At 40.7% G+C, this 16752-nt stretch overlaps 1 protein-coding gene across 1 annotated transcript in view; it reads right to left on the bottom strand.

Moving 5' to 3' along the window:
* Window positions 1-16752, bottom strand: part of LOC126161936 (E3 SUMO-protein ligase RanBP2-like) — a 329323-nt gene that overhangs the window by 227406 nt on the left and 85165 nt on the right. The window contains exon 7 of the mRNA XM_049918109.1: window positions 5305-5476. Within this exon, the coding sequence (XP_049774066.1) occupies window positions 5305-5476 (172 nt within the window). The remainder of the gene's footprint in view (window positions 1-5304; window positions 5477-16752) is intronic.

Raw genomic sequence — 16752 nt, 5'->3', positions numbered from 1 at the left:
TTGTCCAAAAAATGGAGGCCCTTTTTCACAATCATAAATCAAGAAACCCAACACCTGTTGAAATATCAGTGTAATGAGCATTGATGTTTTGTCCATTACATTTAATAGTTTGGTTTCATCACAAGTAGCAGATAACAGTGAAACACATTTCGTCACTGGTAGTCTCTTTCCAATGGGAAAAATGTTGACTTTAATATACTTGTTTGCCTCTGTGACAACGATGTTTACTGGGTCATCATCAGTGACCTGATCCACGTAACAACATTATCAGCACAGTTGTTCACTAGATGAATTACACTCTTTCTGTGAATGGAAATAGTGGTGGCACTTGCTGGAGCACAATAGACAGATTTGTCTTATACAACTGGCGAGCACATGTCAAACGGCCACCTGATGAACTTTCTCCTATGAAGTAATATCACACTCTTCTTCACCTCCTGACTCACTAAATTAAATGACAAATTCAGTATCATTACAGTCATCCCTTTTCAGACGCACTACCTATACAATAAAGGACAAGAGGCTGAAAACAAGCATTTTGTTCTGGAGTATCTAAAGCTGCAGAGCTGCAGACAGTGAAAACAGTATCTAGTGGCAACCATCTCAAGCAAAATACAACAGCCAGACTACAAATTTAAGACTGGATGCTCTCTAGTGGCCGAACCATTAACTGCCAGTACTGAAACTGATATAAATGAGGTTTTATTTTTTCAAAGGTTTGTTGTCATGTTGTTCAGGTAAAGGCGGGATTTTAGTTTCTGAAAAAGAAAAAAAGAGAGAGAGAATGAACTCTGGACTTTTTGTTAAGTGGTCAAACCCCAGTATGTCCAAACTTTTCTTGGAAGGTACACACTGACTGTCGTCATGTTTTCACTTCACAGTAGTTTACAACACACACAAAATGTCATGGCCGCTAGAGGCGCAGTTGGCTGGGGAAGCATGGGGAGACCAACAGTCTTGGGGGGACCGCTCAAAGCGCTACAAGGGAAATGCAGTGTGCTGGAGGGGAAGTCTATGTTCACTTTTTTTTTTTAATGTAAAGCAGGATTCCTTCATGCCCACATGCATGGTGACCATTCAAAATAATTTACTGTCACCTCTTCTTTCACTAGCATTTAAAAAGTATTCTGTTGAAAATGCAGTGATTTATTTTTGCCTGGCTTGTTAACCATTTGCAACTTTCTCAGAAGCATCATGAATGTCGAATTGTGAGTAAAACCTACACATTTCTCTGGTTGTCATGTCAAAATTTGCTTCTTTGCCAAAACACAGTGAGTTTACACTGTCTCACCTCACTAACATGTTGTGCAGACAAAATTTCTACAGATTGCTGAAACAGTGTTTTGTTCAGTTTACTAAGCGAGGAACTGAGGAAAAGTAAAGTCAGTAGCTTATGAAAACGCACATTCTCAGTTTCCAAGAAAGTTTAATGTCTTCACATATTTTGCTCTAAAATCCATAGAATTTCTCATTTCACCAGCTATCCGTGGCCCTTCAAAATTACATTCTTTCAGCGAAAAGGTCTGTAGTTATTGGAATAACACAGTAGACAATGAAGTTTTACATAATAATGATATGGTAAAATACTCTCATTTCTGTGTGCTATCATTTTCCAAAATCTCATTTCAATATCTGAAACTGTTTATGAAATGAGGAATGTTGTGGATATTTTACTCTGGTTTTATTGCTGGTGCGGCATGATCACAAATGAGTGCGCTACACAAGATCAATTTTCTCAAGATTGGTGGCAAATAGAGGCCTCCACCCAAGCCTAAAGAAAAATTCACTATGTTGGCTAAATTTCATATGCAACAATATATTATGTAATATGCACCAAATGCAAAATCACAGCGACCTCTAGTTTTCATTGCACACTTTTCCGAATCTCATACAATATCATACTTTCACGTAAATATCACAATAACTATGACGCTTAACGAGATGATGGGCACATCATGAAGTTGACATAGAGAGCTATAAGTGCAGCAAAAATTAAACTTTTTTATTGAAGAATTTCTTTAGAGTCATTTGAGAAAGATTGCAGGGTGCGTGCCTCAAACTCTGTAATCACTGACCAGCCCAAAGGTGAGAAACACTTATCAGCCTCTCCTTCCAAACAAACGAACTAATCCAGTGCTTTAGACGAAAACTGGTCACTGCCCATCTGGCATTGTATCCTGTGCAAGCTGTAACTGAAAGTCTCTTACTTTTCTATCTTGTTGCTACAAAAAGAATATGTTGTTTATAAACATAATTAGAGCAAAAATTTAGCAGCAACCTTACTTTTCACACAGTATATCCATGTACGTAATGAATTTATACTTTTTGCTTTCTAAACACACACATCTTTGTGTCAAAAAGGTTGTACAATTGTTGAACATCACTTTACAATGTAACTTAACAATAAGATCAGTTCATTCATTTTGAAAAAATAACTTCAAATAATTATGAGTAACAACAAAAAATGTAGCTATGAGGTTTCACTTATGGAGTGGTTTTTATTTTTTTTTATTTTTTTTTCACCTTTCTGTTTGTAGTTATCTGTATTTATTCAACTTGTCTGTGTAAAGGAGGAAAATCTTCACATGTTAATTGACCATATGGGATGGGAGCAGTAATCTGGAGAGTGTGGGGAAGGGGAAGGTTGCTGGATTTTTGGAGAGGGGACCCAACAGTGGGGTTCAGCAGTCCCATTGGATTAGGGAAGGAAGTTGGCCATGCTTTTTCAAAGGAAACCCCCAGCATTTGCCTGAAGCCATTTAGGGAAATCATGAAAAGCCTAAATCATGATGGCCGGATGCGGGTTTGAACAGTCATCCTCCTGAATACGAGTCCAGTGTGTTAACCACACCTTGCTCGGTGAAGGGGAAGGGGAAGGGGCAGGGAAATTAGTGTACGGTGGGGGGATTGGAGGAACACCGCCTGGCGGATTGTGTAGTGACTAGAATGCCAACAGGTGAAGCGTCAGGAGGTTGGGAGGGCAGGGAGGTGGGGGAAAAGGATCGAAAAGGAGAGGAGTGGGGAAAAATTGGCGGGTATGTTGGCCAAGGGCAGCAAACAAAGTGGCTGGGAGACAATATTATGGACTAGATGACAAGAAAGAGGGGGTGGAAACTGTTGGGTGGAGGTGTGGGGACAATATGTTACTGTAGGCTCAGGCCAGGATAATTAACAGAAACAGAGAACGCATTTTAAGGATAACTCACATCTGTGCAATTCAGAAATGCTGGTGGTGGAAGGGAGCATCCAGATGGCTCTGGCAGTGAAGTAGCCACCGAAATCAAGCATTTTAGACTCAGCTGCATATTGTGCCATCTGGTGGTCAAGTTTGCCCTTGGCCACAGTTCAGCAGTGGCCATTCCTCCTGGTGGACAGCTGTTTGGTAGTCATAACAATATAAAAAGCTGTGCAATGGTTGCAGCGGAGCTGGTAAGTGATATGGCTGCTTTCACAGGTGGCCCAGACCCTGATAAACCGATGGAATAGGAAGTGCTAGCTGGGTGGATCGAGCACATCAGTCGTACACAGGGATATGATCCTTGTGGCAAGGGGTTGGTATTGGGAGTGGCACAGGCCTGGACTAGGATGTTGTGGATGTCGGGCAGGCAACGGAACACCACTTTAAGAGGGGTCTGAAGGATCTCTGATAGTATGTCCCTTATTTCAGAGCATGATGATATAGGTAATTGAAGCCCTGCCAAAGAATGTAGTTTAGTTGTTTCAGTTTGGGGCGGTATTGGCTGATGAGGGGGCACCCTTTTGTGGCCAGTTCTTTGAGTTGATGGGAGGATTCAGGGTGTGAGGAGAAATGACATGGGAGATCAGTCTGCGGACTTTTCTCTATACATCTCCCTCTCCCCTGTCTCAGTCCAACCCCGACATTCCCAATTTCAATGCCAAACCTACCACTCCAATGTGGTGTAGGTGGTTCTTACCTCCACAGTGTTCGTTTCAGACAATAAGTGATGCAAGTTTGGTTGACATTGATCCAGTTGTTAGGAGGACATGTGATACGTAATTTTTAATAAGTCTACAAACTGAACTATTTTATATGAACTGTGATCAACAATTATCTTTTTTAGTTTGTTTTTGAATAACTTTTTTTAATTGGTGTTCTGCCTTATTTAAGCTTATCAACATATTCAATGATGTGACTGCATTGGTAATGTTAGTGATGACAGCAACACTGAATCAGAGTTACAAAACACTAATTTCCGAAATTCTTTTGCTGAAGATGCAATAAATATTATAGATTTCAAACTGATTACAGCTGCCAACATGTTTAACTTAAGAAATAGATACCCTCTGCATAGCGTAGCAAATTAAGTCACCCAAAGGGAATTCTTGTAATCCAGATTGTATATCAAGTATGTTCCTTTCAGAACATATTAATGAAATAGCTCAATTTTTGGCAATCCTTTACAACTACTCGCTCGACAAAAAACCCTTACTTAAATATTGGAAAGTGCAAATGTTCCATCACTACAAAAGAAAGGAAATAGAAACAATCTGCTGACTTACAGAACCATATCACTGACACCGATTTTCAGCAGGATTTTGGAACATTTACTGTGTTCAAACATTATGAAATACCTCTAACAATACAATCTGGTGATACATAGCCAGCAATGAGTCAAGACAATATCCTTCTTGTGAAATGCAACTGGTTCTTTATTCACATTAAGTAATGTGTGCTATCAACAGGGAATCTCAAGTTAATACCATCACTACCCAAGTTCTATTGGTTGGTTGTTACTGCTGATCAGTGGAGCACCTGTGTTACTGGCAGGTTTTGAATAATGCCACTTTGGGCCCAAAAAGAGCCAAGAAAAAGACAGTTAGCCCAAGAACTGCGTTCATGCCTTAGCAATATTAAAGAATGAGTATACAAGGCACCACAGTTTCCCTATTGTTTTGCTTGAACACCTTTTCCTCAGTGTGTTGCTGATCTTCACACTGATTATTTTCTTAGCATCAACATGACACACTCAGTTAACCTAATTTAGCAATTCTCACACACAAATTAAATTGCTACAGTTAACAATGGTTACAGAAAACTCCCAGGTTGCCAAATCTGAATACAACCAAGAATAAAGCTCTGTTCAGCTATGTGTCAGTATGAACTATGATTCCTGCTAAATTTTTGAAGATACAACATTACAAACACCTTTAACAACAAAATCATTATGTCAGGAAAAACTTAACATTGAAATAATAAGCATCAATACTTGCAACTTAGGTATATCATTTATTTAATTCACTACTATGTGGATCTTAATAACATTTTAAATGGATAATGCTCACCTGCCTGACTGATGCGGAATGCAGCTTCCTTGCTCCACTGATGAACGATCTTTCGACGAGATTCGGATGCCTTAACTGTGCCAATATTAGAAACATCAGGAGGTGGGCCCAAAGCGTGCAGCAGAAGAGGAATTGCCATGCGGCACATTTCACGCCAATTAGTTTGATCCTGCTAGATATGAGACAATCAAGTTACATTGCTGCTCTTCCTTGAACTAATTATCAAACAATGTTTACCAGCGAATACATCATAAATTTAAAAGTGCAACCTTTAGAGAGCAAGTTAACATACTCAACAATTCATCTATGTTTAAATGTGGGTGAAATTGACAACATAAACACATATATTACATAATGAGCAAGCTCCTCAGAATGCAATCATATTGGACTGTGCACAGCACTACTCTAAAAAATAATTATATTAAATTTGAAGTTGTCACACATTATTCACACAAACCATAAAAGAGGCACAATATCTGCACTGTTTCTTCCTAATATTATCAGTGTGGGACAAATAGCATTATGTGGTGAAGTACAATGAAAAGGCAGAACAATGGGAAGTAACAACGACTGTAGCAGTCATCACAATTTCTATGGATTTCAACGGTGCTTGTCAACATACTGAGACATGCTAAGTCATAGCAATTTATTTCATCCACGAGTAACACAGAATTCTTATAAGACTGGGCCCTCAACATGGTACACCATGTGTCTCCTCCACTTTTCCATCAGCAGTCTTCAGACAGGTTTGATGTACATCACCACAATTTCCTCTCCTGTGCCAATTTCTTCATCTCTGAGTAGCAAATACACCCACAATACTCAATTATTGGTTGAATATAATCCAATCTCTGTCTTCACCTACAGTTTTTTACCATCTAGTATATAGAAGTTATTTCTTAATGCCTTTACATGTCCTGTCATCCTCTTTCTTCTTTTTGTCATTGTTTTCCACTTATTCCTTTCCTTATCAATTCTGCACAGTACCACTTCATTTCTTTTCAGTCCACCCAGTTTCCAAAGTCCTATCACAAGACATCACAAATACCTCTATTCTCTTCATTTTCCCAACATGTCAGAATTCATGTTATTACATTCCTGTGCTTCACATCCACATTAACTTCCTCTTCAAATTAAAGCTGAACTGAAAGCAGTTACTGCCATAGAATATCTAAGAGTATGCGTATGGAGTGATCTAAAGTGGAACAACCACTTAAAACTATTGCAGGAAAGGCAGATGCCAGACAGATTCATTGGACGACTCCTAAGGAATTTAGTCCATCAACAAAGGAAGTAGCTTACAAAACCCACATTCAAGCAATACTTAAATGCTGTTCATCAGTATGGGACCCATACCAGATACAATCGATAGAGAACATAGAGATCAGCAAGTTTTGTTACTGGCTCATTTAGGAAGCATAAAAGCAACAAGGATATTATCAATAAACTTCAGTGGCAGCTGCCACAAGAGGCATTCTGCATCATGGTGTGGTACACCATGATGCGTACAATTTTACAAGAGTTAATAAAAATATATTGCTTCCTCCTATGCGTATCTTGTGAAAAATATTGACAATGAAATTAGACTGATTCAGACCCACACGAAGGCTTACCAGCAATTGTTCTTCCCACAAAGTATCCTCTGTCACACACCACAAGGTGTGTTTGCCTAGTATCGACATAGGTGCATATATTTGTTATTAGAAGATCTTTTGGCCAGGAATACACTGTTTGCTTGTGTTATCCTGCCTTTTATGTTCTTTTTTACATCATTTGTTATTTTGCTTCCAAGGTAACAATTATTCTATTTTGTCTGCTTCATGGTACCAAATTCTGATGATGATTTTATCACTAATCTCACTTCTGCGACTTCTCATTTCTCTCATTTACTCTCAATCCATATTCTAGATTGCTCATTCCATTCAACAGATACTTGAATTCATCATTAACTGATGATAGCATATTATCAGGTAATCTTATCACTGACACTTTCAACCGGAATTTTAATTCCTTTCTTCCATCATTGCTTCTTTGATGAATTCCTTTCTTCCATCATTGCTTCTTTGATGGACAGATTGAACAGCCGCAAGAATGACTGCATCCCTGTCTTAGCCCTTTGTAATACAATTAATTCTTTCTTGATCTTCCATTCTCATAGTCCCCTCTTTATTCTTGTACGTATTGTATATTGCCTGCCTTCCCCCATAGCTCACACATTTTTCCTTAGGATTCTGAGCATCTTTCATTATTTCGTATTGTCAAATTCTTTTCATTGGTTGACAAATATTATGAACCTTTCTTGCTTCCATTCTCAAAATGTCAGAACTGCCTCTTGTTATCCTTCTTAAAGCCAAACTGATCATCATCCAACAAATCAATTTTCTTTTCCTTTGCCCTGTATATTATTCTCATCGGCAACTTTATTTCATTAGCTCTACGCTGGCTGTGCGATAGTTCTTGCGCATATCTGCCCTTGCTTCCTCAGCCATTGTGTGAGTGATATTTTTACAAGGCTAATGGAATGACATTAGTCTCTTAGATTTTACATGTCATCTTTAACAGATATTTGGTTACAATTTTCCGTAAAACTCTTCAAAATTCTGAAGGAATATTTTCCATCCCTTCTGCCTCATTTGATCGAAAGTCTTCCAAAGCTCAGTTACACTGACTGTAATACAGAATCCATTATGCCTTCAAACTTTACTTGTTGAATGTGTTTGGGGTCACCCACCACCACGACCACCTACTAAGAATCTTTTCAAAGTCTTTGTAAAATTTCCCTACATTTTATTATGGCAAACTGTACCATAAACTATGTGTTTTTGTAGTTATCAAACTACAGCACAAAAATCACAAAATATGCTTTGCAAGTTTTATTCCAGTTTGGTGCCTGCTTCGCTTAGCTTGTAATGTAAAAAGCAATCTTGCATTTTATTGTTTACACTGCTGAAATTCCAGAAGATACTGGGGTCACTAGAAAGCGAATCTGCTGCTGCTGCTGCTGCTGCTGTCCAATGTGTGGTTTGATTCAGCTTCCTATGCTGGCCTATTCTGTGCATACCTCCTCACCTCTGAGTAACAACTGCAACCTACGTTCATTTGAAGCTGCTTGCTGTATTAAAGCCTTTGTCACTTTTTACAATTTTTAGTCCTCACACTTATTTCCAATATCAAATGGAGAAATCCTTGATGTCTCGGGATATCGTATCAACTGGTTCCATCTTTAAGTCATGTTGTTCCATAAATTTCTGTTTTCCCCGATTCAATTCAGTACCTTCTCATTTTTTATTGCTCTACCTACCACTTCAGCATTCTTCTGTAGTACCATACTTCAAAAGCATTTATTCTCTTCTTACTGGCTTATTTCACTCTAGACAAATACCTCCAGAAAAGACTTCCTAACAAATAAATAGATATTACATGTTGACAAACTATTCTTGCTCAGAAATAGTTTTCTTGCTATTGTCCGTCTTTATTTTATATTCTCTCTAATTCGGCCATCCTCATTTATTTTCCTGCCCCAATAGCAAAACTCTATTATTTTCAGTTTCCCATTTTATAATTAATTCACTCAGCATCACCTAATTCAATTCAGTTCAATTACAGTTCATAATGCTTGCTTCACTTTTTGTGTTTAACTTATAATATCTTTCAAAACATTATCCATTCTGTTCAACTGTTCTTGTAGTCCTCTCGGCATTTCCGACAATTATAATGCCATCAGCAAACTTTGAAGTTTTTATTTTGTTCATGAACATCCTTTTCAAAATTTTGCTCAAGGTACAGACTGAACAACATTGTGGACAGGCAACAACATTGTCTATCTCCCTTCTCAACTATAACTTCCCTTGCACATCCTTTTACTCTTGACAAGAGGCTATTTTCTGTGGAAATTTTAAATATGTTTCTCCATTTTTCTTTATCCACTTTTGCCTTTCTAATAGGCAAGCTCACAACATTTTAATGTGTTTTATGTACAAGTACAAACTAAACGTCGCGTAAAAAAATTTCTAAGAGTTGATAAATGCACAACAAAGCCAACTAACATTAAATGTGTATGTGTTGTCTCCCTGTACAGATGCTCTCATACAGAAATGAATTTCCACTAACTCCTTCCAATGAATCTGTGCTTTCCAAAATTTAAATCCTTCAGTGTCATCTCTAAATTGACAGCAGCTCAGCCACAGGCCTACAAACTTCAGAACATTTTTAGGGACACAAGTCACCCATTTTTATAAGGAGTGTCAAGACTTGCTGCTGTGCAATATCAATTTTCATTTCTTTCACTTTCAGTACAGATCCGTTTCAGCAATGACATCAGATGTTTACATGGCATTGTAGCTCCAAAACTGTCAAATTACTGTCATAACAAAGTAACTACAGAACTTAACTCAACAAATATAGAAAAACAAGTCAAAATACTGTTGCCAACAAGATAATATGTACATCAATTAATGTAAACAATATAAATGTGACTCAATAATTGCTATGTTAGCTGAAACAGATCTGTATTTTGTGTTTTGTTTTGTTTTAGGGCACAAAAACAACTAAAGTAACACATGCCCATGTCAGAACCATTGAACACTAATACGAAAAAGGAGTTAAAAGCTACTACGTGTTAAGCCCAATCAACGGAAGGAAAGAGAGCTAAGAACAAAGACTTTTTTTAGGACGATCCTGAACTAAAGATTAAATGTTCTTCACCATATTGCTACAACGGATAAAAAGTAAAATGCAGTAGACAGCCTGTGCATCGTTTGCAAAAATGGCCAATATCTCAGACAGCAAACATACATCACAATGTAAGTGGTTAAAAAAGCGTATTCAGTCAGGAATTGTGAACTATCAAATGTTGATGACAATGAGCTCAAAGTGGTGGTGGATCATCATCTAAGAAATGATGGCTGACAGTGCCCAATATGCAACCTAGCTAAAAGGATCTCCTCGCAGCAAGAAGGCCGGGATGGGGTCGGCCAAGCAGCTGGGAGAGTTTTAATTCTCCGGAGCTTGTTCCCATGAAGAGAAGACTGGTGGTGATGCCGAAGTGACACCAACTGCTGACAGGCGGCAACATGGAGATTATAAAAAGGAATAGAAGAACTAGTGGGAAGAGGCAGGAGGACTGCAACCTTAATAGCAGCATTAGCAGCCTCATTTCCTGTCAGACTGACATGACCAAGGACCCCACATAAAATTCACATTGGCTCCCTGAATAGTGAGCAAGTGGAAGCTTTCTTGGACCCGTCGCATTAAGGGATGGACTTTGTACGGCACACAGAGGATCTGAAGGGCACTGACAGAATTGGAGCAGATGACAATTGAAAAGCTTGTGTTGCTGGATGTACTGTGTGGCCTAAAACATGGCGAAGAGCTCTGCTGTAAATACTGAGCAATGTTCTGGAAGCTGATACTAAAAATGGTTGTGCCAATGACAATGGCACATCTGACCAAGGCCCATCAGTGTACAAAGATACTACAGCTAAGTTCCGTGCGAATAGAGAAACTTACAGCGATAGATCGAATCTGGAATTAAGTCCAAGGTCAACATGGGCATGAAGCCGAAGTGGTGAAGCACTTACACCTACAAGGGAAGTGGAATGTAGTGTGAAGTTAATCTGCAAGAGCAATAGCCGAAAGCTAACTCCAGGAGAAGGGACACACACTATACTAGGGGTCAAAGGAGTCATCAAAGAACGTGGCCTAGGATGAGTGTCCAGGCACGGCAGACAAATGGCACGTGTATCCGCTGAGGAGAACATCATGTTGGTATGAAGCTTGTAGTTTGGCGACTTCTGCACAGGGACTCTGAACCAAGCTAGTGTAAAAGGCGCCAGTGGCCAAACTGATTCCACTATGGTTGACTGTATGTAGACAGCATTAAAATGGACGGATGTGTAGATGCATAAACAAAACCTCCATAGACGAGTTTCGAACGGACAAGGGGCCAATACAAATGGACGATGGTGGTCCAATCTGCTCCCCAGGAAGTACAACTGAGGACACACGGGACATTGAGGGACCGAGTACAGCTGGGAACCAGGTGAGATACATGCGAGGACCATGAAAGTTTCCTATCAAACATGGTCCCTAGGAATATCAGTTTCAGCGAGCTGGAGCGCAACAGGCTCAATGTGTGAAGACAGTGGAAGAAACCCACAGCGGCACCAGAAACTCGTATAAATTTTTTCAGTGGAGAAACAAAAGCCATTGTCAATACACCACAAGTAAAGATGAAAGAGACGTCACTGAAAATGCCACTCAAGGGGACAAGCCCATGGAGGACTACGATAGATACCAAAATCATCGATGAAATGGGAGCCAAAGGTGCCCAGAGGGAGACAGGCCATAACAGGGTTAATGGGGATAGCAAAGACAACAATGCTCAAAACGGTGGCCTGAGGCACCCCGTTTTCCTAGATAAAGGTGTTCGGCAAGGCAGAACCCACATGTACCTTGAAAACTCTTGTCTTTTTAAAAGTTCCTGAAGGAAACTGGACAGGCAGCCTCTGAAGCATCATGTGTAGAGTGTGTGGACAATACCAGTCCTCCAGCAGGAGTCTTAGGCATTCTGCAAATCAAAAAACATGGCAACTGCCTGGTATTTTCGCAGAAAACTGTTCCTTACATGGGTTGACAAACTGACAAGATAGTCAACTGAAGAACAGCATGCTCAAAACCCACATTGTGCAGTGGATAGTAGATTGCAAGACTTGTGCCACCATACCAGCTAGGCACGAATCATGTTCCATCACCTTGCAAACACAGCTGGTGAGAGAAATGGGGCAGCAGCTAGAAGGAAGGTGTTTGTCCTTATCATACTTAGGTAAATGATGATGGCTTCATGTTAATGTCTGGGAAACATGCCATCCACCCAGATGTCATTGTATGTATGACTGACAATGTGTTTGCCCACGAGAGGAAGCTGCTTCAACATCTGAATGTTAACATTGTCTGGCCCTGGAGCAGAAGACTGGAATGAAATGAGAGCAAAGTCTAGCACCCACACAATAAAGTCAGTGGCGTAGCATTCACGATTCTGACAGGAGAAGGACCCGAGTATACTCTACTCGTTTCTAATGGTGGAAAGCAGGGTGATAGTGAGCAGAGCTCAAAATCTCCACAAAATAGAGGCCCAAGGTGTTTTGAGATAGCAATGGGGTCTACAATGACATCATTTGCTACAGTCAGGCCAGAAATTGGGAGGTGGACCTCGGTTCCAGAGAGAGGTTAGAGGTTGGCCCACATGACAGAAGATGGAGTGGAACTGTTAAAAAGTAAATGAAATCCAGCTGGCTTTTTTTTGCTATCCCAAAAAATGCAACAACACTTCACACGAAACTGTTCACAACGAATACAGTTCACCATCGTAGGATGATGGTTAAAAATCGGAGAGCATGTCTCCGCATGCAAATTGTGCTGCAGCATACCTCAGTCCTCCAAGCGACAAGGAAACAGCACGGTGAAGAGGAAATGTGAAGAATGGAACATTCTGCAGCGGTGAGGATACGTCTGTAAGGTATTCTACCTGGTCAACATAACTGGGGAAATGGTGTTCGTCGAAGGTTGTAAGGGAGGAGTAAAGCCTCCAGTTGGCCTTACAAAACTGCGTATAGGAATAGGGAGCGGGGATGGGGGGGGGGGGGGGGGGGGTGGAAGGAAAATGAGCACTCCAACAGCTTGCGGCCAGGTGTTGAGTGAGATTGCCTAACTGTGAACATCATCCCAAATGAGCAGCACAACTCCACCATGAGATGGAATGCTGTCCTCAAGGAAGCAGGTCCAAGTGGGTCAGAAAAAAACACAAGAGGTCAAAGCAGTTGCACGGGCGTAATTTTGTCTCCTGGAGGAGACACTGTGATTCCAACAGCAGCCGTAATTCCTCTTTATTGGATCAAATGCTGCAAAGAGTCCATTAGGGGAATGTCATGACATGGAAAGGAAAGAATGAAGAGATGTCACCTCAGCACCTGCCGAGTGACAGCCTTTGAATACACACTGTTACAGGGCACAGAGGCTGGAGAATTCTGCTCCATGAGATCTACAGAGGTGTCGGCAATCTCACTGCGTCGGCGTGTGGATTCCAGAGCAGAGAAATGGATGGCGGTGCGCACCAGCGAAACAGAGGTCGGCCGGATGAGGGTGTCATGTGGTGACACTGTTGAAGAGGATCTCCAAGTTGGGGAAGGAAAAGACCATTTGCCTTCTTTTGATTTCTTGGAGACTTTGCAATTGGCAGATGAAGACGTAAGAAGTCTTTGTGGGAGTATTCCTTCTGTCCTTTCTGGCCTGCTGGTTGTGTAGCAGGTCAATTTGCTGCCAGAGGCAAAAATGGTGGGGCTTTGCACAGCTGGAGGAGAGGGGGATGCTGTCTCGACACAGGGTGATTTTACAACTGCAGTGCTGAATTTGAGGTCACAAGTCTGTGTGACTGTGTCCTTTGTGGAGCGAGGTAACGCAAGAACGGTACTAAAAGTACCAGATGGTAAACCATATGGCTTTCGACCAGCCAACAACTTGTGAGCGACTTCACACAGATCTCCTGGACGGCCCGCTCATCGAGATTCTCAGGATGAGGCTGCATGGTTGTCATTGCAATTGACACAGCAGGGAGGAGGAGGTGGGCAGTCACCCAAATAAACATCCCTACCACAAGTAACACATCAGGACATGTTTTGACAGGACATTCGAGTGTGGTTGTAATGTTGACAATGGTGGCAGTGCATCAGGCTGGAATGTATGGTAGGACTGTCATGACTTCATAGCCTGCTTTGATCTTTGATGGATGTATTACTATATCAAATATGATAAAGAGTGTTTGTGTAGGCACTAAGGACGCCCTGATCAGAGAGGTAAGTTTGGATTTCGGTAAGTTTGGATTTCCCCATCAGTCACACCATCTAGCAGCATATTGTAAATAACACCATGCAAAGAATTCAGCATTTGACGGGCCCTGACAGGAACAGGATAGCCGTGGAGGAGCAAAGTTGCGAGCAGTTGTGGTTGAGAATCACAATTATTCTTCAAAAGCAAAGTTCCAGTACATAAATGAGAGCAGGATATCAAAGGCTAGCAGTTGCATCAACACCTTTCTGAATAATAAACGGATTATCAGTAGCAAAGGATTGACCTTCAGAAACCAAGGTGCAGCTGGGAGAGTCTTAGAATATTTAGCCTCATTCCGTTTACATTTAGCAGACAAGACTGAGATGGTGATTGGCTCATTGTGAGGAAATCCCCCGTGACTGCCTGCATCTCCGATAGTGTGCTCCTTCCAACTGCCCCTGACTCTCCTAGCCCTAAGATGGAGGCTTTCCCACCTTAAGTGATTGTTCAAACCTCAGGTCACACCTCTCACACTCCTGACGGAGGAGTCAATTGGCAATTTGGGAACTTAACAGCTCAAGCAGTCACCCTCTCTGGGCCTGGCCTGTGCCTTTATCATGGGGTACATTCGAATCCTGTCCGTTGACCCGTGGCTGTGAATTACGCATTCCCCAGTCACCTGTTATGGCAGCAGACATGTGGGACAGCCTTCTGGAGTGCATAGGGGTGAAGAAAAAACAAAAAGGAACCTCAAAACACTGAAGTGGAGGAAGGACTGGAGATGGAGAATGTTGTCAGGCTATTGAAAATACAGAATACATTACCAAAGTAACCATGACATGTTCCCAAGGAAGGAGAAAATGAATAACAGAAAGAGAGACAAGCAGCATGAACCAAGCACAAATGTACCGACAAGTGGTGAGCCCCCCTGGGGGACAGATCTGTGGTGAAAGTGAAAGAAATAACATTAATTAATGCCATACAGCAGCGAGTCTGGACACTCACGTCACTCGCTGACTCTCACTATACTGCAGACGCCAGGATCACAAACTTTCATCCCTTTTTATTTTCTTTTATCTTAACTCATCATAATGGGAACTACAGAATCACACAATCGTTCTGTATATGTTAGGTATTAAGATAGTTCCTTATTGCAGCTGCTTTGTAACAACAATTATGGATCAGAAAGAAAAAGAAATTAAGATCATGCATAAATCTTACCCGGAGATTAACAATGCGCAAAATATGTACCTGTAAAATGGATTCTTCCAAGCTATTATATTTATGTGACCCTTTACTAATAAATACATGGTAATATGCATAACTCAAACAATGCTGTACAAGTCATGATAATTTCAGCAGGATGTTAACAACTTGCCCAGAAGGCTATTCTCACTTCAAAGAAAGTTCTATTCTAACAGTATACCAAGGCAGATGGCTTTTATTGGCCAAGATTTGTGTACAAAGAAAACTTTGACATGAACAGCAGGCAGTCACTTGAAGTGATACTCCCAAGTAAAGCATCTATTGCATAATTACAATTTTCCACACAACAGTTCTGAAAAAGAAACCACCCCTCTTAGCATGTAAACAGAAAGAAAGCTGGTAATCACTGTGCTGACTTGCCACATTGTCCAGAGCACTTTTAAGTGTGTGCAGGTGTGCACAGAGAACATGAGGCAGCCTGGTAGTCAAGATGCAGCAGTGCTACTATAAGCAGAACACACAGCAACATGAAAATAGTTCACAATGAAAAGTAAAACATCTTTTTGTTCCCATCCCCATTCAAAGTGAATTCCTGAACTCTCATCTTAAATATCTTTCGGTATGTTAAAGATACAATTTTCTGGAGTAGTTGCAAATGGTTCATGAAAGGAATTAGCTGTGTTTTAGCGAATAGAACTGTTCTCCTTTTAGGCTCCAGTATCTACTTGTTGAGACAATATACTTCATGGCTCTAAAGCTGTGATCACCGACACCTATAGTTCGATTCTTTTATCTTGGCGGCTCGCGCATGCCCGCCCAGATGCGGGAGATTGCTGCGTTGCCAGTTGCACACGATGCACGCGCCAATAGAAGCAGCGCCATAGTATAGCATAGTTCGCAAGCTTACGTTCAGGGGGGAGGGCGCAGTTCATGAAGTAAGGCCACCACGGCCGCATGAACCCTTTCGCTGCTACAAAAATGTGCTCCCTGCATTCCACGCTGTGTGCGATTTTGTCACTGCACTGCTCGTCTGTGCAGACACATCGTGTTCCGACTGCTTTGACACTCTTATCATTCGATTCCACAAAAACTATTTGGCCCAAAAATTAGATTTTTACACATCTTCTTGACTGATACCTTCCCCCCATAAATGACTTAATTTTGTTTTGATCTTCAACGCAGTTATTATGCAGCATTAAATATAGTAAACCATTGCACTAAATTTTGAAGAGTTTGCAGAGGTAAAAGTCCATAGAGTATACTTTCCGTATGGTCGATTTTAGTTGCCACAATGTTGAGATTGAAATGTGGACAAGATACCTAAATTTCATATAAAATTTACTGTATAACAATATCTCATTTAAGTACCACATAGGTGTCGTATGTAATATTGAGAAATATTCCGTCTTTTGCGACTGT

The sequence above is a fragment of the Schistocerca cancellata genome, chromosome 2 (genome assembly GCF_023864275.1).
Source record: "Schistocerca cancellata isolate TAMUIC-IGC-003103 chromosome 2, iqSchCanc2.1, whole genome shotgun sequence".
Lineage (NCBI taxonomy): Eukaryota > Metazoa > Arthropoda > Insecta > Orthoptera > Acrididae > Schistocerca > Schistocerca cancellata.
This window is presented reverse-complemented; position numbering and strand designations above follow the sequence as displayed.